The 20,132-nt window shown below is 43.3% G+C and overlaps 1 protein-coding gene across 1 annotated transcript in view; it reads left to right on the top strand.

Annotated features, from left to right (window-relative positions):
* The window catches only part of LOC100011653 (aryl hydrocarbon receptor-like), a 102,771-nt gene that overhangs the window by 43,128 nt on the left and 39,511 nt on the right, over positions 1–20,132 (top strand). The window contains exon 3 of the mRNA XM_007486055.3: positions 10,333–10,454. Coding sequence (XP_007486117.2) covers positions 10,333–10,454 — 122 coding nt within the window. The remainder of the gene's footprint in view (positions 1–10,332; positions 10,455–20,132) is intronic.

Genomic DNA, 20,132 nt, shown 5'->3' with positions numbered 1-20,132 from the left:
AGAAAACATTTCTGCTTTCCCCAGCAGATAAGGGATGGGTACGGTTGCAGACAGAAAAGCATTATGCCTAATCGATTCTAATATTGAACGAACTTGCTGATTTGTTTTGGAGCAAACTGATGCAGCACAAAGAGACACCCTGAAGTCCAAATCATAGGAACGTTACCTTTACTACTGACTAGTGGGCAGTCCCAGAGGGGAGTTTCACCCAACAAAGGGGCTGAGGTGGTTTTTATAGAGGGACAGGGAAGCGTGCCAAAGGAGGGGATGGGTAGTTTTGAACAAAGCAGGCATATGTGCCCATATCAGGATTCTGCAGAGCAAGTAAACAACAAATCACAGAGGTAGACTGTTTATACTTATAGCAATTTCTCAGGATTCCAGTGTTTACCAGTGTGTGTGTGTGTGTGTGTGTGTGTGTGTGTGTGTGTGTGTGTGTGTGTGTGTGTGAGACATATGTCCTGCCATACATTTAACCCTAGGGTGGACTGTGTCTGAGTCCCTGGGGAAGCTGCAGCTTTCAGAGGAGACTAACAGGTGCTGCCTGGAAATAAGGTTTTTGTCTCCTTCCCTGCAGGCTTCCTGGCCGTGCCTGGGACTGGGTTTTTGTCTACTTCAATTACACAATGTAAATATCACCTGTTGCTTTCCTTACTTCTACGAGGCATAGCTATTGTACCTACTTTTTGTCCCGGTGATCTTACTAGGAGAGTTTTGTCAAAAGAAAACTGTGCTCCCCTTCCCACTTTAGAAGATCCATCAATGTAAGGAAGGCACTCTTAACCACAGCGCTGCTCAGCAATGGAATGGGTTGCCTTGTGTGGAGGGTGGGCAGTGGAATCTAATCCGAACTCTAAGAAATGTCTTGATAGCCACCAGATGAGAAGGTTTTAGAATTATTGGGGTGGGGGTTCCTGCTGCATATAGGAGGATTTGAGGCTAGAGGTGGCCTCTTAGTTGTTTTCCCTTTTATGATAGTATGAACATGTAAAAGCTAACCTGGAGGATTTTCCTGAACAAGGAAATTATCCTCTGAAAAAGCAAAAGTGGACATCTTTCCTTACTAGCATTGGAAATTTCACTGCATGATTATGTAGCTAAACCCACACTGGGCATGTATAAGCTTATTTGTGCAGAAAGAGAACATTTAGAAATGTGAGGTCATGAACACCATATATGTTTAGTTTTTCTTCCAGTACTTGGCTAGACTCGTCTAGCTTAATCTGCGTGGTTCTGCAGTGGGTGGTAGGTAAAGAGGAGTGTTTATCAGGAAAAGCCACAATACCTTGTGGATTTTTTCCTTTACTTTTTTCTTATATCTTTTGTTTAAAATGTAGCCAAATCTTGTTCGATCAGGGATAGGTGGATTTTCAGTAATGCTTGTTATCTTTTACCTACTCATCAATATTTACATGCTTACTAGTTCACATAATTAGAAAAGGAATTAGGGGTCAGCTAGTCTAACCTAATGAATGAAGCAGGAATCTCCACTACAACATATAAAACATTCCCCAAAGATGGGGACTCTATTTCTCCCTAAGACCACCTATTCCTATGGCGGTCATAGCTTGGATTGTTAGGAGACTTTTCCTTGAATTGACCCAGATCTGCCTCATACTGTTACCTTTTATCCATTAGTCTTAGTTTGGACTTTGAGGACCAAGAACAAGTCAAATCCCTCTTCCACGTGAGAAAGCTCTTCTAATTCCAGATCTTGGATCTTTTCCAAACTTTGTAGGCAGTGAAAATGCCACTCCCTTACTTCCCCACCCCAACTCTCGATCCCAGGCTAAACATTTTAGGAGAAGAAAGAGTCTTTCCCCTGGTTATGTGTAATACTCATTAGAGTCTATATGCTCAGAGATGCTTAGCAAATAGGATAAAAATCTAGGGGTAGCCAACCTTGAAAGGAATGTTCCTCACCACAAAAAGGATAATGATTATTTTTAAGCAAAAAAGTGATGGATATGAGAAAGATTCTTGGTATAGAATGAATAGAACCTAACAACTGATGCATGTGAGGAAGGGGGCATCTGTGAGAGGAAACAGTCAAGTCAGATTCCTAAATTTTTGAGCCTGGATTGCTGGAGGTGAAAATAAAGTGGGGAAGATTCAGTGGGAGAAGAGGATTGGAGTGGCATGGGGGAAGATGTCCAGTTCAGTTCATACAATTATTTGCTGTGCTTGTGAGACATATAGGAGCTGTCCAGCAGCCAAATGAAGATGGGAGACTGGATTTTAGGTGAAAGATTAGACTAGTTTTAGATCTGGGGGTGACATGTGTAAAGATGATAACTGAACCCAGAGAAGCTATTGAAATCACCAAAAGAGAGAGTGCAAAAGGAGAAGAAAAAAGAGCCCAAGAGAGAAATCCACATTTATGGAGCAGGAGGGAAATGAGGGATCAAGGTGTGAGGCATCCCTTTCAGCACCATAAAAGATCACTGAAAGTTGGAGAGATTCAAGGAAAGCAACATAGAGATGGTAGGTCTTCATTTGGCCTTTGAAAGAAAGATGGGATGTTTGAAGATGGGGAAAAACCCCAGCTCTGTTAATTACTGCTTGTCTGACCTTGGGCAATTCATTTGTGAGGGTATCTCACTATCCTGTGAACTCTTTAAATTGGCTCAAGGAACCTCCCTCAATAGCTCCCTGCACACTTTACCTCCATAACCTTGGTTTTCTCATCTGCAAAAATAAGCTAATCGCACTAAAATCTCTAAGGACAATTCCAGATCCTACATTTATGATCTTAAGAGTGGGTTTGAAGGAGGGTGGGCAAAGGGGGATAAGAAGGTGTTTCAATAAGAGGAAACATTCATGATACTGAACGGTATGCAGGACAGTGAATAGACTACTCTGACTAGAAGGGCAATTTGATTTAAGAGATATGAGTAGCTGTGATATCACTTCTCACCTATCAGAGCAGCTAATATGAGATTAGGCTATAAATCTCTTATCTTCTACCTATTTCTCATCTTTTACCTATCCAAATGATTCTAATACACTTTATTAATTTAAGACCAATATCAGCATTTTAATTCTTACAAATATGAGCAGAAAATGATAAATATTGGAGAGGACGTGGGAAAATCGGGACACTAATACTTTGTTATTGGAACTGTGAATCGATATATCCATTCTGAAGACCAATATGGAACCACATCCAAAAGAACCATTGACTCAGAAATCCCACTACTTGATCTGTATTGTAAGATGAGAAATAAGTAACCCCTGATGATATTTTCTAGCAAGGCAGAATGATGGTAGAAGGCTAGCTGGGTTATCCTCCCTCTTAACCAGAGGGCCTCGAAGGGTTTGTCCCTGTGATGAAACTGAGCACAGGGAGAGACAGGATCCTGTATTCAAATAAGAGACATCTATGGCATAAAGTATTGGTGGTTTGCCTGGGCTTAGCAAAATTCCTGACACTCCTAGATGTCCTTTCTGATACAGACCCCATCAGAGAGTCAGTAATGTCAGTTGGGTTCGGGTTTGATGTAACCAAAATCTATTAGAACTGCCTTGACCCCTTTCTCCCTCAACCTCCCCAATATTTTCCAGAGATTTATCTGACTATGTTGTGTCAACAAAAAGGTGGCTTAATAACAAAGTCCAAAAAGGGAGAAATCAGGAAAGAGGTAAATAGGAGTGCCCTAATATAAACCACAGAGTGGCAATAAAGTCCTTCAGGTTGAGCCTCAAGCTCACAGTTCTAATAGTTATTCTATCTTCTTTCTATCCCTCTGCTACTAACTATGTTAGAGATATTTAAGTAAAATGGCTTCAGCAATAGTAAGCACACAGAGAGAGTTCTTTATTTTCAGGCTTAACTCAGATTGTCTCTCCTGGTAAAAATCCCTCAAGTTAATTTTAGCCTCTTTAAATCTTTGTTTTCCAATAGGCATGATCCATGGGTAACAAGTCAGAGGAAAAGGTTGGGAAAATCCCAGGAATAGATGGATTTATATCCTGAGAAGATAGAGAGCACCGCTGTTCCATTTGGGTCCAGAAAATGAACTCCTCAGAGTAACTGTCCTTACCCAGAAGTCTCTATTCCTCCCCCTTCCAACTGCCTTCTTTGTCACTCAAGTTTCTCTCTCCAACATTCATGCTGGAAGCCATCAAAGACCATGCTGTTTGACATGGTCACAAGTGGAAACCAGGGACTGCAAAGCAGCCCCCAGGAAAGATGGAAACACCCACTGAAACCCCCTAAAATGACTTTCCTTATTAACATCCCCTTATTATTGGATTTGCTATGATTTTTATTCTTACTTAGCCCCAGAAAAAATAGAGGAGAGCAACATGCTTGCAGGGTTAATACAGATGTCCCACTCTGTCTCCCCAGGATATTACCAGGAGATTTCACTTACAAAATTAAAGCTAAGGATTCTTATAGGACCTTAGATAGGACCCTCTTTTCTAGTCATAAAACCTTCTGGCAAATCTGTGCTCTGAATTCCCCAACTTATATATGGGTCATGTTGATTCTACCCTCTGACCCTGCATTTAGCAACAATGTGTCATTGACTATCTCCCTAGGTTTCCTGTCTGTTGTTAGGTTCTATGGAAACATGTATGTTGAGAATGAAATTGTATGCCAAGTAGATGTGTGATCATGAGGGTATAAAATAAAGCCAGGCCTCAGCCAAGGTGGAACAGTTTATCCTGTGAGACCTGTGCTGTGGGTTGAATGTGAAAGCTGTATCCCATCCATCATTGTGCTGACATCGTCCTACCTCCAAGACCCCATCCCCTGTGGGAGGCTGGCCCACCCCACAGCACATTCTAAACCATCTGTGTCAAATTCTATTACAGTATGCCAAAGAGATCAGATAGGAGAAAAGGAACTGGTTGTATAAGAATATTTTCAGCAGTTCTTTTTTTTAAGTAGCAAAGAATTTGAAATTCAAGGGTCTTCTATCAATTGGGGAATGGATTAACAAGTTGTAGTATATGGTGGTAATGGAAAACTATTATGTCATAAGAAATGAAGAATAACATAGAATTCAGAAAAATCTGGAAAGTCTTATATGAACTGATAAAAAGTGAAATGAGCAGAACCAAGAGAATGATATATATATATGTATTATATATATTAATAGAAATATTGTACAATGATCAACTGTGAAGGACTAAATTATTATCATCATAATAAAGTTCCAAGATAAGTCTGAGAATCATAATAAAAAATGCTAAGCACAGTCAGAGAAGGAACTATTGGAATCTGATTCCAGACTAAAGTGCACCATCCTTCACTTTATTTCCTTCATGAATTTTCTTATTGTATATGTGATATGTCTTTAGTCAAGACCTGGGGAATGTGGAAATATGTATTGCATGAAAGCACTTTCGCAGACTATTTACTGCTTGGGAAAGTAGAGGGAGGAAGACAGAGAATTTGAATCACAAAATATTATAAAGCAGCTGTCAAACATTGTTTGTACCCATAATTGAAAGGAATAAAATTGAATAAAAAAGATATGAGTAGGTTGAACTCAGCTTCTCAGATGGCTAGCTAGGTGGATGAGTGCTTCAATCAGTAAATATTTATAAAGTAACTATTATTTGCTAGCTGTTGTTCAAGATGTTGAGGATACAAGGACAAAAAGTAAATCCATTCTATTCACAAGTGCTTCCATTCTAATGAGAGAGGTGATACACGCACACATAGAATAAATGGAAAGCTAATAAGAGCAGATATATACATTTGGGAGGGAAGGCTCTAGTGGTTGGAGACTTAGGGCAGGCTCCTTGCAGAATGGAGAGTTTGAATTGCCTACCAAAGAAAGGGTCTCCATGAGATAGACGGGAAGATGGAGTGCTTCCCAGGCATGGATGGTGGTCAGTCCAAAGGCACAGAGAAGGAAGTTTTGAATGATAAACAGTAAGAAGGTCAGTTTGGTTGGATCACAGTGTGTGAGGGCAGAAATAATCCCTAGTGATGTTAAAGAGCTTGGTTGGGACCATGCCATGTAGGGCTTTACAAGCTAGAATGGAGAGTTTTAATTTTCTCCTAGAGGCAATAAGATACTGTTGGAGTTGGTTGAGTAAGGAGTCACATGATCAGATTTGCACTTAAGAGAAACTACTTTGGCAAATGTGTATAGAATGAATTAGGGTGGGGAGAGTGGAGTCAGGGTTAGGCTATTGCAATAATCTAGGTGAGAGGTAACAAGGACATGAACTAACCTGGTAGCTTTGGGAATGGAGGGAAGCAGGGTGTGAGAGATTATGAGAATAGAAATGGTAAGAACTAGCTACTGTTTGGATAGGCAAAGTTTCAAATAATGGCCCTGGCACTGTTTTCATCCAGGAACTTCCCTTTATGCCTTTGGTCTCTTTATCCTGGAATTTGCAACCACCTTTCTGGTTTTCTCAACCTGAATATCATCTAATACTTTCCCCTGTTCCCACTAGTGAGTTCTGTCTAGGTCCCCCCTTTTGCAGGAGGACCCAAGCCATTCTTCATAGCCTTCCTGGACCTGTTCTCGACTTCCAGATGTCCAAACCCTATTTTCATTCCTCACCCCTCTCTTTTCAGCTCTCCTTTTTGTATATTGTCTTGTCCTATTAGAATGTAAGCTCCTTGAGGACAGGGTATGCATAGGTTTTGCTTGTATTTTTATCTCCAATACTTGGTACAGTTCCTGGCATATGGTAAATGCTTAATAAATACGCATTTCATTCCTTTTAAAGGTGAGAGACAGTGAGGACTCCTGGATAATTCCAAGATTATGAAACTGAGACACTAGAGACATGGTGGTGCCTGTGACAGAAATAGGGACATTTGGGAGAGGAGGATAAAGGAGAAAATAAAAAATTTAGTTTGACATGTTGAATTTAAGCTATGTCTGAAACACCCTCTTAGAAATATCCAGGAGGCAACTGATGATATAGGACTAAAGTTTGGGGGCAGAGATGGAGCTGTGTGTATATAGCTAGACAGAGATCTAATTTTCTAGAACAGTGAAAACCATGGAAACTGAGGTGACCAAATGGAGTATAATAGAAGAGAAGGGTTTTAGCTTAGGGAGCACCCCCAGTTAGGGGAATGATGTGTATGATGACACAGCAGAGACTAAGGCATAGTCAGACAGATAGGAAGTAAACCAAGAGAGAAGAATGTTAGAAAAAGCCAGAGAGAAAAGAGCACCTAGGAGCAGGGAGTGGGAAATGGTGTTAAATGTAGCAGAGAGGTGGACAAATGTTAGAGTTGAGGAAAAATCATTACATTTGACAATTAGATCTCTGGGAATGAATGAATGGGGTGGCTTGAATTTTCATTGTCCTAGGGCAGTAATGGTGAACCTATGGCACAGGTGCCAAAGACAACACACAGAGCTCTCTCCGTGGGCATGTGGACACCCTGCCTTGCCTCCTGCCCATCAGAGTTCATTACTAGAAAGGCAGAGGGACTCAGGCAGAGCATCTCCCCTTTCCCCTCTCCACCATTCCTGAAGACATTTTTTCACATCATCACTCCACCCCTCTACCCAGCAGCCCAATTGGAGTACTTTCTCCCTTCCCTGTGTGGGGTAGGGGGAGCTTGGCACTTGGTGGGGGAGAGGGGCACAGCACTTGGTTTGGGGGATGGGGGTGAGGCCCGGCATTCCATCTCTAAAAGGTTCACCATCACTGTCTTAGGGAAAGGAAAAAAAGTGTCTTCAAGCAAAATCTCACTCATCTCCTCCCTAAGCATACATCTGAGCTGGGAGGGGGGTATGAGATGGACTGACATAATTTTCTAAGTGAATGTTTCCATTTTAAGGAGAAAAAAGATCTCCAATGCATGTATTCTTACTACAGAGGCTTTGTCTAAAACTATATATATATATATATATATATGAGTTCTGATCCCCTTCTCCCCCTTAAAGTAGAGGTAACAATATGACCCAGAACACATCTTCTACACATGCAAGAGTCATCTGGATTTTAAAATCAGAAGCTATTACTTGGGAAATTTTGAACCCAAAACTTAACATTGAATCAAAAAGAAAGTTCTTTGGTCTGAGCTATCTAAGTTGACGTGGAAGCCAAGATTAAATTTCCCTCATGTGATTTAACCTTGTTCTGAGTTCACATTTTCTTAGACAAATAGCATATTTTGAAATATTACAGATTAATTTTGAAAATATGCTCTACTGGACTGTAAGTTCCTGAGAACAATAATCCTATCTTACTCAGTGGTTGTTTTTGCTCTGTGTGTGTGTATTTAGTCACTTAACCTCTCTTTGCCTCAGTTTCCTCATATGTAAAATGGAAATAATAACAACACCTACCTACTTTTATAGGTCGATGTGAGGATTAAATGAGGTAGATAATATTTGTAAAGTGCTCAGCACAGTGCCTGGCACGTAGTAGATACTATGTAAATGCTATGATTATAATTATCTATTATAATTACTATTGTAATTATTTCATTATTATTTTTGTGAAGTAGTCAAAAGAATACCAGCTCTGAAGTCAGGTCAACATCATTCTTTTGTTTTGGGTGTGTCCCTGCTACCTAGCTCAGTGTCTGGCACATAGCAATAGCTAATAATAATAACTGACATTTCTATAGCAGTTACTATGTACCTGGCGCTATGCTCAGTGCTTTGTAATGGATATTATTAAAACCCCAAACTTTCTCACACTTAGAGATTCTGTGAATGGAAAGAAGTGCTTCAGGAGGTAGTGGGTTTTCTCTCAGAGTTTTTCAGGCCAGGAATAGAAGACCACTTGCCAAGCGATGTTGTATAGATTCATTTCGGAGCATGGAATAGATTCAATGGCCCCTGGGATCCCTTCCAAGACTAAAAAAATCTTGTGAGTCTGTGACTTTAGTCAATGGTTGGCTCTGCTGTTGACTATCCATGAGTAGGATTTGGTAGGTGGGATAATATAAAGAGTTGTAGATCTGGAGTCAGGAAGACTGGAGCTCAAATCCAGCCTCAGAGAGCTTTGTGACTCTGGACAAGTCACTTAATCCTGTTTGCCTCAGTTTCCTCATCTGTAAAATTATGCAGAGAAGGAATTGGCAAACCACTCCAGTATCTTCACCAAGAAAACTCCAAATGAGTCATGAAGAAGAGGAAGACACAATTGAAAGCTACTGACTAACAACAAGTAGAACTCAGGAATGTTCCTAGTGGTCTTGTAGTGGTGGGCCTCCGGGGCATGAAAGGTTCAAATTAACATAAATATTTGTACTTGAAATATTGCCCTAGAAGCTGTGCCTACAGAAGGTATAAAGACTCATGGAAGATAAACCCTGGGGAGGCAGTTGGCTCAGGAAACAGTGAAGACTTTTTGATTCATGAAAACCATATTTTGCTAAGATATAGACTATGATCACATTGTGAATGAAATATGATAATAACAGAAAAACATCTACATAAGGCTAACCATGAGATGGAACAAATTCCCCAAATCCTGTCCACTGCTATCCTATGCCAATGCCAGTTCCATGACAATTTTGATGTGTGCATCGATGGAATCCTTGGTGCTCCCATTGCAAAGTCACATATGAGGGACTGGGGCCATTTATCGTTTTCTTTGGCACTGGGTGTATAAATAAAAGAAATAACCCCGGACTTTCTCTCAAGACACTTATCCTTTAACGTTATGGGTGTGTTGAGAAACTTTTATTATTATCTAATCCATTCCACATATTATTCTATTTACTTGAGAAACAAAGTCAAAACAAAAGAGAGGCCCCAGTGGATTTGCCAGTCTATGGTGGGAACCAGAATATACAAATACAAATAGATAATGAATATATACAAAATGAACACAGGGGCATTTTGTGGGGAATTCCATTAAGATATAAACTCCCTGAGAGGAAGAACTATTCAATTAAAAAAAATCTGTATTCCCAGCATATCACACAGTCCTTGACTTAAGTGGGTAATTGAGAAATGTTTGTTAAATTGAATGAGCCGTACATAAATATAATACAAGATAAAGGAAAAGAACAAAGGCCAGCTCCAGCTGATGATCTCTTGGGAAATCAAACAAGGAGAGAGGACTCTTAGAGCTCTGTGCACGTTTAGGGGGTTGAGTGAAGAAAGTCAGAGAAGTCAGAGAAGACGTCATGGGGGGGGAAGCATCTGAGATGATCTTTGAAAGAAGAGATGGCTTTCAGTGGGTGGAGATGAGGTGGAAAGCAATTCTAAACACAAGGAAAGGCTCAGAGAGTTTCACTGGAGGTGGGAGATGGCATGCCAGTTGGGTGAACAGAGGTTTAATTGGAACCTAAGGTCATGTCCAAGAAATCTAGGCAGCTCGGGGAGAATTTGTCCAGTCCTTAGATAGGTTATAATGACTCCCCTTCCTCTTTCTCAGCCATTTTGAAGAACCCTAGCGCAGGTCAGCCCGAAGAGCAATCTGCAAATTCAGGAGGGGATGTCAAGATGCCTCCCGACATCAACAAAGATGCCTTTTCTGAAGGGGACTTGCTTCTTCAGGTAAGTGACAGAGACCCGTGTCTCCCTCCCAGGCAAGAGTGGCCAGGAGGGAGATTCACTAGGCTCTCTTCATAGCAGATTTATATCAGCAGAGAGTTCACCAGAAAACTTTCTCTTGAGTCTTTTTTTCAAATGTTATCTCACCTTCCTGCTATAGTAAGCGTCTTATATAGACATTTGTATTTCACAGTACAAGATCTTACTTGGCTTCAAAAATGAGTGATTTTGAGCAGAGCCAAGAGATGGAGATCTGTGATGCCAGACACAAATGTTTACCCAACAATGCTGGTTAATGACAATAACAATACTAGCTGATATTATCATTCCAGCAGCCCTGACAGGTAGGTGCTATTATCTCCACAGAAAAGGAAACTTAGGCACAAGGAAACATCTCTCTCTCTCTCTCTCTCTCTCTCTCTCTCTCTCTCTCTCTCTCTCTCTCTCTCCATATATATATATATAAATCCCTTACTATATATTGGTTCTAAGACAGAAGAGGCAATGGGGATTCAGTGACTTGCCCAGGGTCACATGGCTAGCAAGTGTCTGAGGCCAGATTTGAACCCAGGACATCCAGTCTCTAGATCTGGCTCTCTATTCCCTGAGCCACCCAGCTGCCCTGGAAGTTAAGTACTTTGCCCAAAGTCATAAAGCTATATAACTGCTGAGACAGGATTCATACTGAGGTAGGGAAAAAGGGAAGGAAGGTATTGGGGTCCCCGCTGCATGGTAGGGAAATTGACCAGGGTTCTTTGTAGGTAGGCTAAGGAGCAGATTAAATCAGGCTAGACTCCAGGGAAAATTAGGTAGGTTTATTTAGGGTTGGGAAGGGAAAGTTTAGGAAAACCAGGGAAAGTTGGATCTCTGGCAGCTAGGCAGGGATCAAAGTTCTCCACCTAGGTTAAGGGGAAAAGGTACCAAAACCTGTGCCTCTCTCTTCTTTTATTCTCCCTTTGACACCTTCCACAAAGGAAGTGGGATGTGTCAGAGCAAGTCGCAGTATAGAGTCCTGGGAGATGGAGCCTTCCAGGGCTTAGGTCCACTTCAAAACACACAATACCCAGGTCTTATTGGCCCCTAAGTCCAATCCTCTGATGTAATGGATATTTATTAAGGACCTACTGTGTGCAGGATACCATGCATGGGGTGCTGGTGATGAGAAATCTTATTAGATTTTTATATTTATATTTAAAATGCTTCTTATACTCAAGGAGATTCCATTCTACTTGGCCGCCCAGCACATTAGCAGATAAGTAAATATTAGATCATTTAGGTAGAGAGAGAGCATGGACATCTGGAAGGATTAAGGAAGACTTCCCAAAGAAAGTCTAGCTTCTAGGAGTCTTCCAGAAGGAAAGATTCATCCCAGGGCTGGGAGGAAGCTGCTACAGAGGCATTCAGGCAAGAGATGTGATGCCAAGATTGGGGGAAAAAGGAACCCTTTGGTTCAGTTGTGAAGTTCATGAGTATTAGTGTTAAATAAGCAGGGAGGGGATATTCAAGAGGTGGACAGAACCTGGCATGCAATGCTTCCCAGTGGAGGTGGGACCGAAGATAGTGAGAATGGATCTCAAAGCCTGGGATATCCTGTGTTCGTCTCATGAAAGACTTACGTTGCTCAGGACCATATTACTTAAGTCAAAAGTGGCCAAGTTCTTATTCCAAAGAATAAAAACTTCTATGATTTAGGGGCAGCTAGGTAGCACAGTGGATAAGGGCACCACGCCTGAAGATGGAGGGGGGGGGTGTCCTGGATTCAAATCTGGCCTCATATGCTTTCTAGATGTGTGACCTTGGGAATGTCACTTAATCCCAAGCACCTAGCTCTTGCTGCTCTTTTGTTTTAGGATTGACACTAACATAGAAGGAAAGGGTTTAAAACAAAACTTCTGTGATTCACTGATTTATAGAGGGAAAACCTTCAGAGCTAGGAAGGACTTTAGAGACAACAGTATTTCTTCCCCTACTTGCACACTCTAAGTGATGGGGAGTTTCCCATATTACATGGCAGCCCATTCCAATTAATCCATAAGTTCATCATTGTTGGATTGTTTTAATGCTAGAAAGTACTTCCTCACAATGAACTGAAACTGACCTTCCTCTCAGCTTGCCGCCTTATTTCTAACTTCTTTTACTCAGCAAATTGAATGAAAACAACAACAATAAACAACTTTAGTTTTAATTCCTGCCAGTGATATTTTTTAAATGCAGAGTCCTGGCTTTCCTGGCATACTTTCTATCCTCCCGAAAACTGCCGCTTCTTAGCTCCTCTCAGGGTGAGAGTAATTAGAAATCTCAGCCTGGAGTCATGAAGACCCAGATTCCAATCTTGCTTCTGAAATTTCCAATTTGTATAACTTTGAGCAAGGTCCTTGATTTCCGAGCCTCAGTTTACTAATCTGTAGGATGGGCTTAAGAATAGCCATGCTACCTCCCTTACAGAAATGTCATAAAGCTCAGGTGACATAATGTCTGGAAAGTGGTTTGCCGACGTCAGAGCGCTCTTTAAGCCATCAGCTGTGAATTCTTCCTGGAATATGCCCGGGTGATAAAGCCGTCGCTGTGCGCTACTCCATGGACTAGGCTGGCACCGGATTCATGCTGTATTCAAGTTTCTTTCGGTTGCAGGAGCTAGGAATGTTTAGCTTGCAGAAGAGCAGTTCTGGGGGAGGCATACGAATAGCTTCATATATTTGAAGAATTGCAGCATGGAGAGAGATTTGTCTTGTTGGTTCCAAAGGACAAAACCAGGAGAAATGGAAGGAAACCGCAAAGGCAGATTTAGGCTGAAGGTCTTCCTCACAAGGATTATAGCCCCAACACGGCATGGGTCCGGGTGATCCTGGGCAGAATCCTTAACCTGTCTCTTCAGAGGGACAAGGAGGAGCCTTGGGAAGGAACTGTTGCCTCCGTCGAGATGCCCGCTAGCCGGCCTCGGTCTGTCAGTCTGGGCAGTTCCTAACTCGCAGGCCTTCTCTCCTTTGTCTGAGGCCCGGCACTTCCCTCTCCTCCTGGATTTTGGTTTCTGAACCGATGGCCCTTCTTGCAGTTTTTCTGAATCCTCTGCCGCCTCGGGGGCCCAGACCTCATTGCAAAACTGCTTTGAGCAGGCGGCCCTTCCCCAGTTGGAAAGGTCTCTTAGCAGCAGCCGCGTTGAAGCCGAGGCCGGGTTGGCATTTTCCTGGTGGGCTGCGAGCTCGGGGCGGCCCAGGGCACTCTGGCACCTCCTCAGACACGCTCCCCCTTTGGGATGACCTGAGTGTTCCCCGAAGTCGTCACTCATCCATGAAGAGCCTACCTGCCCAAGTCCTTGCCAAGCGGGGAAGGGCTCGGATTTAAGTCACGGCTGCCCCTTTCTCCTTGACACCCCTAGTTTTCCCAACACACACACACATACACACACACACACACACACACACACACACACACACACACACACACACACCCCTTCTCACTGGACAGCAGCTCTGTCCTTGTTTGCTTGATTCTGCCTATAGATGGAATAGTGTGGAGAGGGACCCCCCCCCCCAGGCCGGCGTCCTTCCCTGCCTCTTTCTCTCGGTGTGGAAGCCCCCCAGTAAAAGGGAAGTCCATTTAAAACCATGAAGTCGGGGCGAGCTGCGCCAACCAAAATGTCTCGAGGTGGCTGGCGTCCGGCGGGCGCTTCGGGAACATTCTTGGTGACCTCGCTCTCTGGACGGGAGAATGAACGAGCCCTTCCTTTGCCCCCACCCGTTCCTGGCCCCCCCGCAGGCTTAGCTCTGCCTCCTTCTAAAAGATGAAGCTGCCGCTGGCCTTCTCCAAGCCTCTGGATTTTGGCAGGCAAGTCGCCGCCAGCAGCTCCAGACACAACCCGATAAGAAGCTGGTTGGATAGCATTTTCCATTGAAAGTGGGCCTCAAACCAGATGTTTGGGAACGCGTCAAGAGAGCAGAAAGCGCCGGGCTTCCTGGCCCATTTTGAGGCCGGGGAGCGGGGCGTGGCAGAGCCCAGGGTTCTCTAGTTGCCTCGCTGGGGGCTTGGAGTGATATCTGGTCAGGCTGGGCTGAGCCATCCTACCCCAAGGCAGGTTCCTGTCTTCTCCCCTGCTCTGGCTTAGGGACTTTGCATCCGGGGACACGTGGGTGAGGCTGGTTAGTGCACAATTGGCACCTTGATGTTTTTAGCCCGAAATAACTCGATGGAAACGACATCGACTGAGCTGTGTGGCTGGAACAGGATGGGCCCGTCGCATAGCAAGAGCACGAGAGCTGACCCAGAACCGAGGAGTGGCGCCAGCACCTTGGCATTTCCTGGACCTTGGAGTCCATTGGAGGACATCAGCCCCCGAGTGGGTCAGCACTATTATATCATTCTGGGCACTGAACTCCCTAGAATCTCAGAATTGGACGGGAAAGGGTGGGAAGAAGCCAACAAGCATGAGTACATCGTTTCCTCTGTGTGCCAGACATTGAGCTAAGCACTTTTTACAAATATTACCTTTGAGGTAGATTACTATAGTTACCAGCATTTTGTAGTTGAGGAAACCAAGGCAGGCAGAGGGGAAGTGTTACACGGTTAGTGTGTGTCTGAAGCTGGATTTGAACTCAGGTCTTCCTGATTCTGAGTTTTCACTGAAATACCTAGCTGCCTTCACAGCATCCTGTCTGACTTGAACAAGGAAGGGGATTCTCCAGCTTCTCCTTTAGGACCTCCAATAGGGGGAACCTACTACCACCAGAGGCAGCCCACTCCATTCTGGCTTGACTCTGATAAGTAAGAAATTTGCCCTGGAGTTCAGCCAAATCCTGCCTCTTTGTTTTGCCCTTCTGTTTCTTCCCTCCTCCTCCCCACCTCTGGTCCCCTGGGGCCATGCAGCACATGGCAAAGCTGGGACCAGTTCAGATTGAACCTAGGAGCCAGCGCTGGAAATAGCTGAAAGCAGAGCTGACTCAGGTCTGACCCAGTCAATGGTTTGGGGCCCTCCCAAGGTACAGGAGGGCTCCTCCTTTTATTTAGCAGCCCAAGGGCTACAGGAGAGTCAGAAGCATATTGCTGGGTCAGGCTCCTGGTGTGACCCTGAGCTGGTCCTTCATGCCTCTGTGCTTGGCAACTATAGATGGAAAGCTGAGTGAGCTGCCATACTTCTTATGCTCTGGAAGTCTTTGACCTGGGTCCCTTACTGTTCAGAGATAGTTTGGAAAGTTTAGAAGTCACTGGGCTCACTAGGCAATCTCAAGAGAACTGAAACACCGGCAAGGGATTTTTGTAGAGATTCACATCAATTGGACATGCACATGTTTCATGCTTCTGTGTCAGGCCCTAGGCTAAGCCTGGGGCATATAGAGACAACAGTGAACATCCCTCCCTTAGAAGAACCAGCTTCCTGCTGGGAATGGGGTGGGGTGGGGCGCAGAACACAGAGAAATGTCATATAAGGTCAGGCGTGCCAAAAGAGAGAGGAAAGATTCCAGGAAAATGTCCAGAGGCAGAGAACAATTGCTTGGGGAAATCAGGGAAGACTCCCTAGCAGACAAGGGATGTACACTGAGCCAGGAAAAGAGAGAAGGCTTTTGATGGGTGGACATGAGAAGAAAGCATCTTTTAGTCATGGAGCTGGAAATAGTTCTTTGGATCGTTTTCATGGATCCTGCCTGCTAGACATAGATGTTTGTGACACAGAATTTTGAAAATTAAGGTGGGGAGTAGGTGGGATACGAAGCATTAGAACTGTGACTGCCTTGCTCAGAAGTTTGTATTGTACTAAGGAACAATAGAGACTCTAAGGATTGTGGAGTATTGGAGTGCCATGATCACATTTAATGTTTAGGAAAATTATTTCAACAGCTGGGTGGAGGATTGGATTGGAGCTTTAGAGCCTGGAAGCAGAGAGCAAGTAGGAGGCTTCCCCCTTTTAAATTTAGAATATTTTTTCATGGTTACATGATTCATGATCCCCTCACTCTTTCTTCCCCACTCCCGGAGATGACAAGCAGTTCCACTGGGTTATCCATGTATCATTGTTCAGAACCTATTTCCATGTTATTCATATTTGCAGTAGAGATATCCTTTAACATCAAAACCCCAATCCTATCCCCATAGAACTACATGATCAATCATATGTTTTTTCTTCTGCATTTCTGCTCCCACAGTTCTTTCTCTGGAGGTAGATACATTTTTTCTCATAACTCCCTCAGGATTATCCTGGGTCATTGCATTGCTACTATTAGCAAAGCCAGTTACATTTGATTGTGCTACAATGTATCAGTCTCTGTGTACAATGTTCTCCTGGTTCTGCTCCTTTCACTCTGCATCAATTCTTGGAAGTTCTTCCACTTCACATGGAATTCCAAGTAGGAGGCTTTTAATAGATATCTAAGAGAAAGCTGACAAGGGCCTGAAGCAGGGTGGCAAAGACAGGATAAGGGGACCCATGAGGAGAGATGTGACATATTGGAGAGTTAAAATGGACAAGACTTGGCAACTGATTGGATATAGGAGAAGGAAGGAGGAGCTATGGATGCTTGTGGGCTTACACACAGTAGTGAGGGGAGTGGCCCATGGAAATCCTAGCTCAGTTTGTTGCCTTGCCAGCTTCCCAGCTACAAGCCAAAGGCTTTTTGCTGCTGGTGTTTTGGTGGGTCCTGCTGAGAGCAGGTATATCTCCATCAGGACATGGGATCAGGAGAACTCCAGTGGAGACAGACTCCATCACTTAGCCATCTCTGGGATGGATCTTCATTGAAGTATTTCAGCACTAAATATTCATGTTCTTAAGGCATTAATTCTTTGCTCTGGAGGACCAGAATGCTGCCTCCATGTTTTTAAAGATTTAAGTATGCTTCTTTGTATGTAACAGTCCTGGAGATGTCACAGGTGCTCCAGAAATATGTTCATTGAGCAGACATTTATCTTTTTGAGGTATTTATGTATGTGTTTATCTCATATTTAAACTGCACATATATTTATATCATTTATTATAAATACTTATATATTAGTAATATATGTTCTAAAAATTCTACAAATGTTATCATATTATAATTTATTAAGGTAAAATGGATTTTCTATATACTTTTCTGTGCAAATGTTGTTTCTCCTAATAAGCTCCTTGAAGACATGAGTTGTCTTATTTTTATCTTTGTATCTTTCCAGTGTTTGGCTCATAGTAGATGTTTAATAAATTCTTGCCCATTGATTGACTGATTGGTAATTCTAGGTAATTCTAGATAAGACTAGATCCTATGGCACATGGAGGTAAGGGGAGCACAGATAGAGCCAAACATTGAGCGTGGCCTTCTCTCCTGCCTTGTATTGGAGCTACAGCAAAGAGTTTTTAAGACCTTTCCTTATGGCTCACCAAAAAAAAAAATCTATCTCTATCTCCATCTCCATCTCCATCTCCATCTCCATCTCCATCTCCATCTCCATCTCCATCTCCATCTATATATCTAGGGAGAGATAGCAGGAGCAAGCAGTGGTCAGGTGTGACTCAAAGGATCAGGGCTGTGGTATGGCCCCAGGAGTACCAGGTTCATGGGCGTTTTCCCTTCTGTCTCTGTATTGACATGTACAGCCAGTTATTCATTCCTTAGGCAAGGTGGCCTGGAACCCATGCAAGTGGGACAGCTGAAGAACAATGAGCTGTGGTTCCAATTCAGCCAACAGCTGCATGGCTGACTCCAATGGCTGAGCTCCTCCCCCTGTCCCTATTAGGGTGAGGAGCTGCCATGGGTATCAGGATACAACTGAAAGAAGCAATGGGGTTCTTATGGAGACCTGTGACAGTGCTCTCCTAATTCTCCCCTGACAGTCTACCACTAACTTTCTCATGAATCCTGTGTGGGGAAACCATGCTCACTAAAGACACCTCAAGTAGCCTGGGCCTCCTCTGTCAAGACCTTGAACTTAAATAGGCATAGCATAGGTCTCTGCAGGACATACAATTTATTACTTAAGAATGATTAGGAAATCTGACCTCTGGCACATTCTAGCTGTGTGACCCTGGGCAAGTCACTTAACTCCCATTGTCTAGATCTTATGACTCTTTGGCCTTGAAACCAATGCACAGTATTGATTCTAAGATGGAAGGTAAAGGTTTATTTTTTTTTTAAGACTGATCAGGAAGGGAATGAACTATTTTATCTCTGACATACTCTCATTCAGATGTTGTTTTGAATGGCTAAAGAAGTTAATATGCAATTCCAAAAAGTGACAAGGTTTTATTTTTAGTGTCTCACAAGGTAGGGATCCGACCTTAGGGAATTAGAACAAAGGCAGATTAGTCTCAGTGGGCAAGGGTCCTGGGGTCTCAGAAGTGATGATGGCTTCAGGGGCCCCCTAGTTCAACCCATATCTGAACCCGAGTCCCCTCTCCAGCATTCCTGACCAGTGCTTATCCTGGAAGTCATCCAAAGAGGGATGCTAACAGCTCTCACAGCAGCCCCTTCCACTTAGGGATAGTTTTCACTCTTCAGAAGTTGTTGTTTTTCATTAGAACCTAAAGATGCCCCTTTGCAACTCCTGCCCATTGCTTCCATTTCTGCCCTCTAGAACCAAATGGACAAACACTCCCCCTCTCCTTGTGACAACTCTTTTCGTGTTTGAAGACAACGATCATTTTTAGCATGAAAAGGTTCCTGCTAAGGTCTCTTTCAGCTCAGATTCTAGGAGCCTTCTTTTTCCACGCTAAAGATCCCCACTTCCTTCAGGTGGCCATCAGGAGCCATAATTTAGAGGCTTTGGTTGTATCTCCTTTGGATGCTCTCAAATTTCTCCTTGTTCTTTCTAAAATGCAGAAGAACTGAACACAGTTGCAGACATGGTCAGACCAGGCTAGAGGACAGCAGTGGGTCTCGTAATGCCCCAGAAGGACACAACAACACTTTTGGTTGCTCCAGATTCCTGAAGACATATTTGAGCCTATAAAACCCCAGAGATTTTACAGATGCAGCGCTATCTAGCCACCCCTCCTCCCCGGCTTGTCCTTGGGAAGTTCAGCTTTTGAACCTCAATGTAAGATTCTGCAGTTCTTCTTATCGATTTTCATCTTGTTCAACTCAGTCCAAAGTTCTTATCTGTCATGTTCTTTTGGGATCCGGATTCTCTCATCCAATAGGCTGCGTGTTCTTCCCAGGTGGATGTCAGCCACGTACTTGATGAGCTTATCATCATCTCTGCCTTTCTCCAATCATTGACAGAAACATGGAATGGCACAAAGTCAAAGGCAGAGAGATTCCTGAAGGTGCCCATCAGAAAGCATCCTCCAAGTTGCCACCCAACCCTTTAATGTCGATGTTTTGGTTCTGCTCATTCAACCAGATACAAACCACTGGGTCAGTTAACAGGCATTTATTACATACCTGCTAGGCTTGTCACAGGCACTGGAGAAACCAACATGAAAATCCCTGCCTTCATGTAGTTTACATTCAATTGGAGGATACAATAATGCATATTTAGTATATTTATCTAAATATGTTACCTTCAGGGGGCATCTGGGTGGCTCAGTGGATTGAGAGCCAGGCCTAGAGATAGGAGGTCCTGGGTTCAAATCTGGTCTCAGATACTTCCTAGCTGGGTGACCCTGGGCAAGTCACTTCACCCCCATTGCCTAGTCCTGACCACTCTTCTGCCTTGGAGCCAATACCCAGCATTGTTTCAAAGATGGAAGGCAAGGGTTTAAAAAATAAATATGGTATCTTC

Source organism: Monodelphis domestica, chromosome 2, assembly GCF_027887165.1.
Source record: "Monodelphis domestica isolate mMonDom1 chromosome 2, mMonDom1.pri, whole genome shotgun sequence".
Classification (NCBI taxonomy): Eukaryota; Metazoa; Chordata; class Mammalia; order Didelphimorphia; family Didelphidae; genus Monodelphis; species Monodelphis domestica.
The sequence above is the reverse complement of the archived record's forward strand: the minus strand, read 5'-3'. Positions and strand labels throughout refer to the sequence as shown.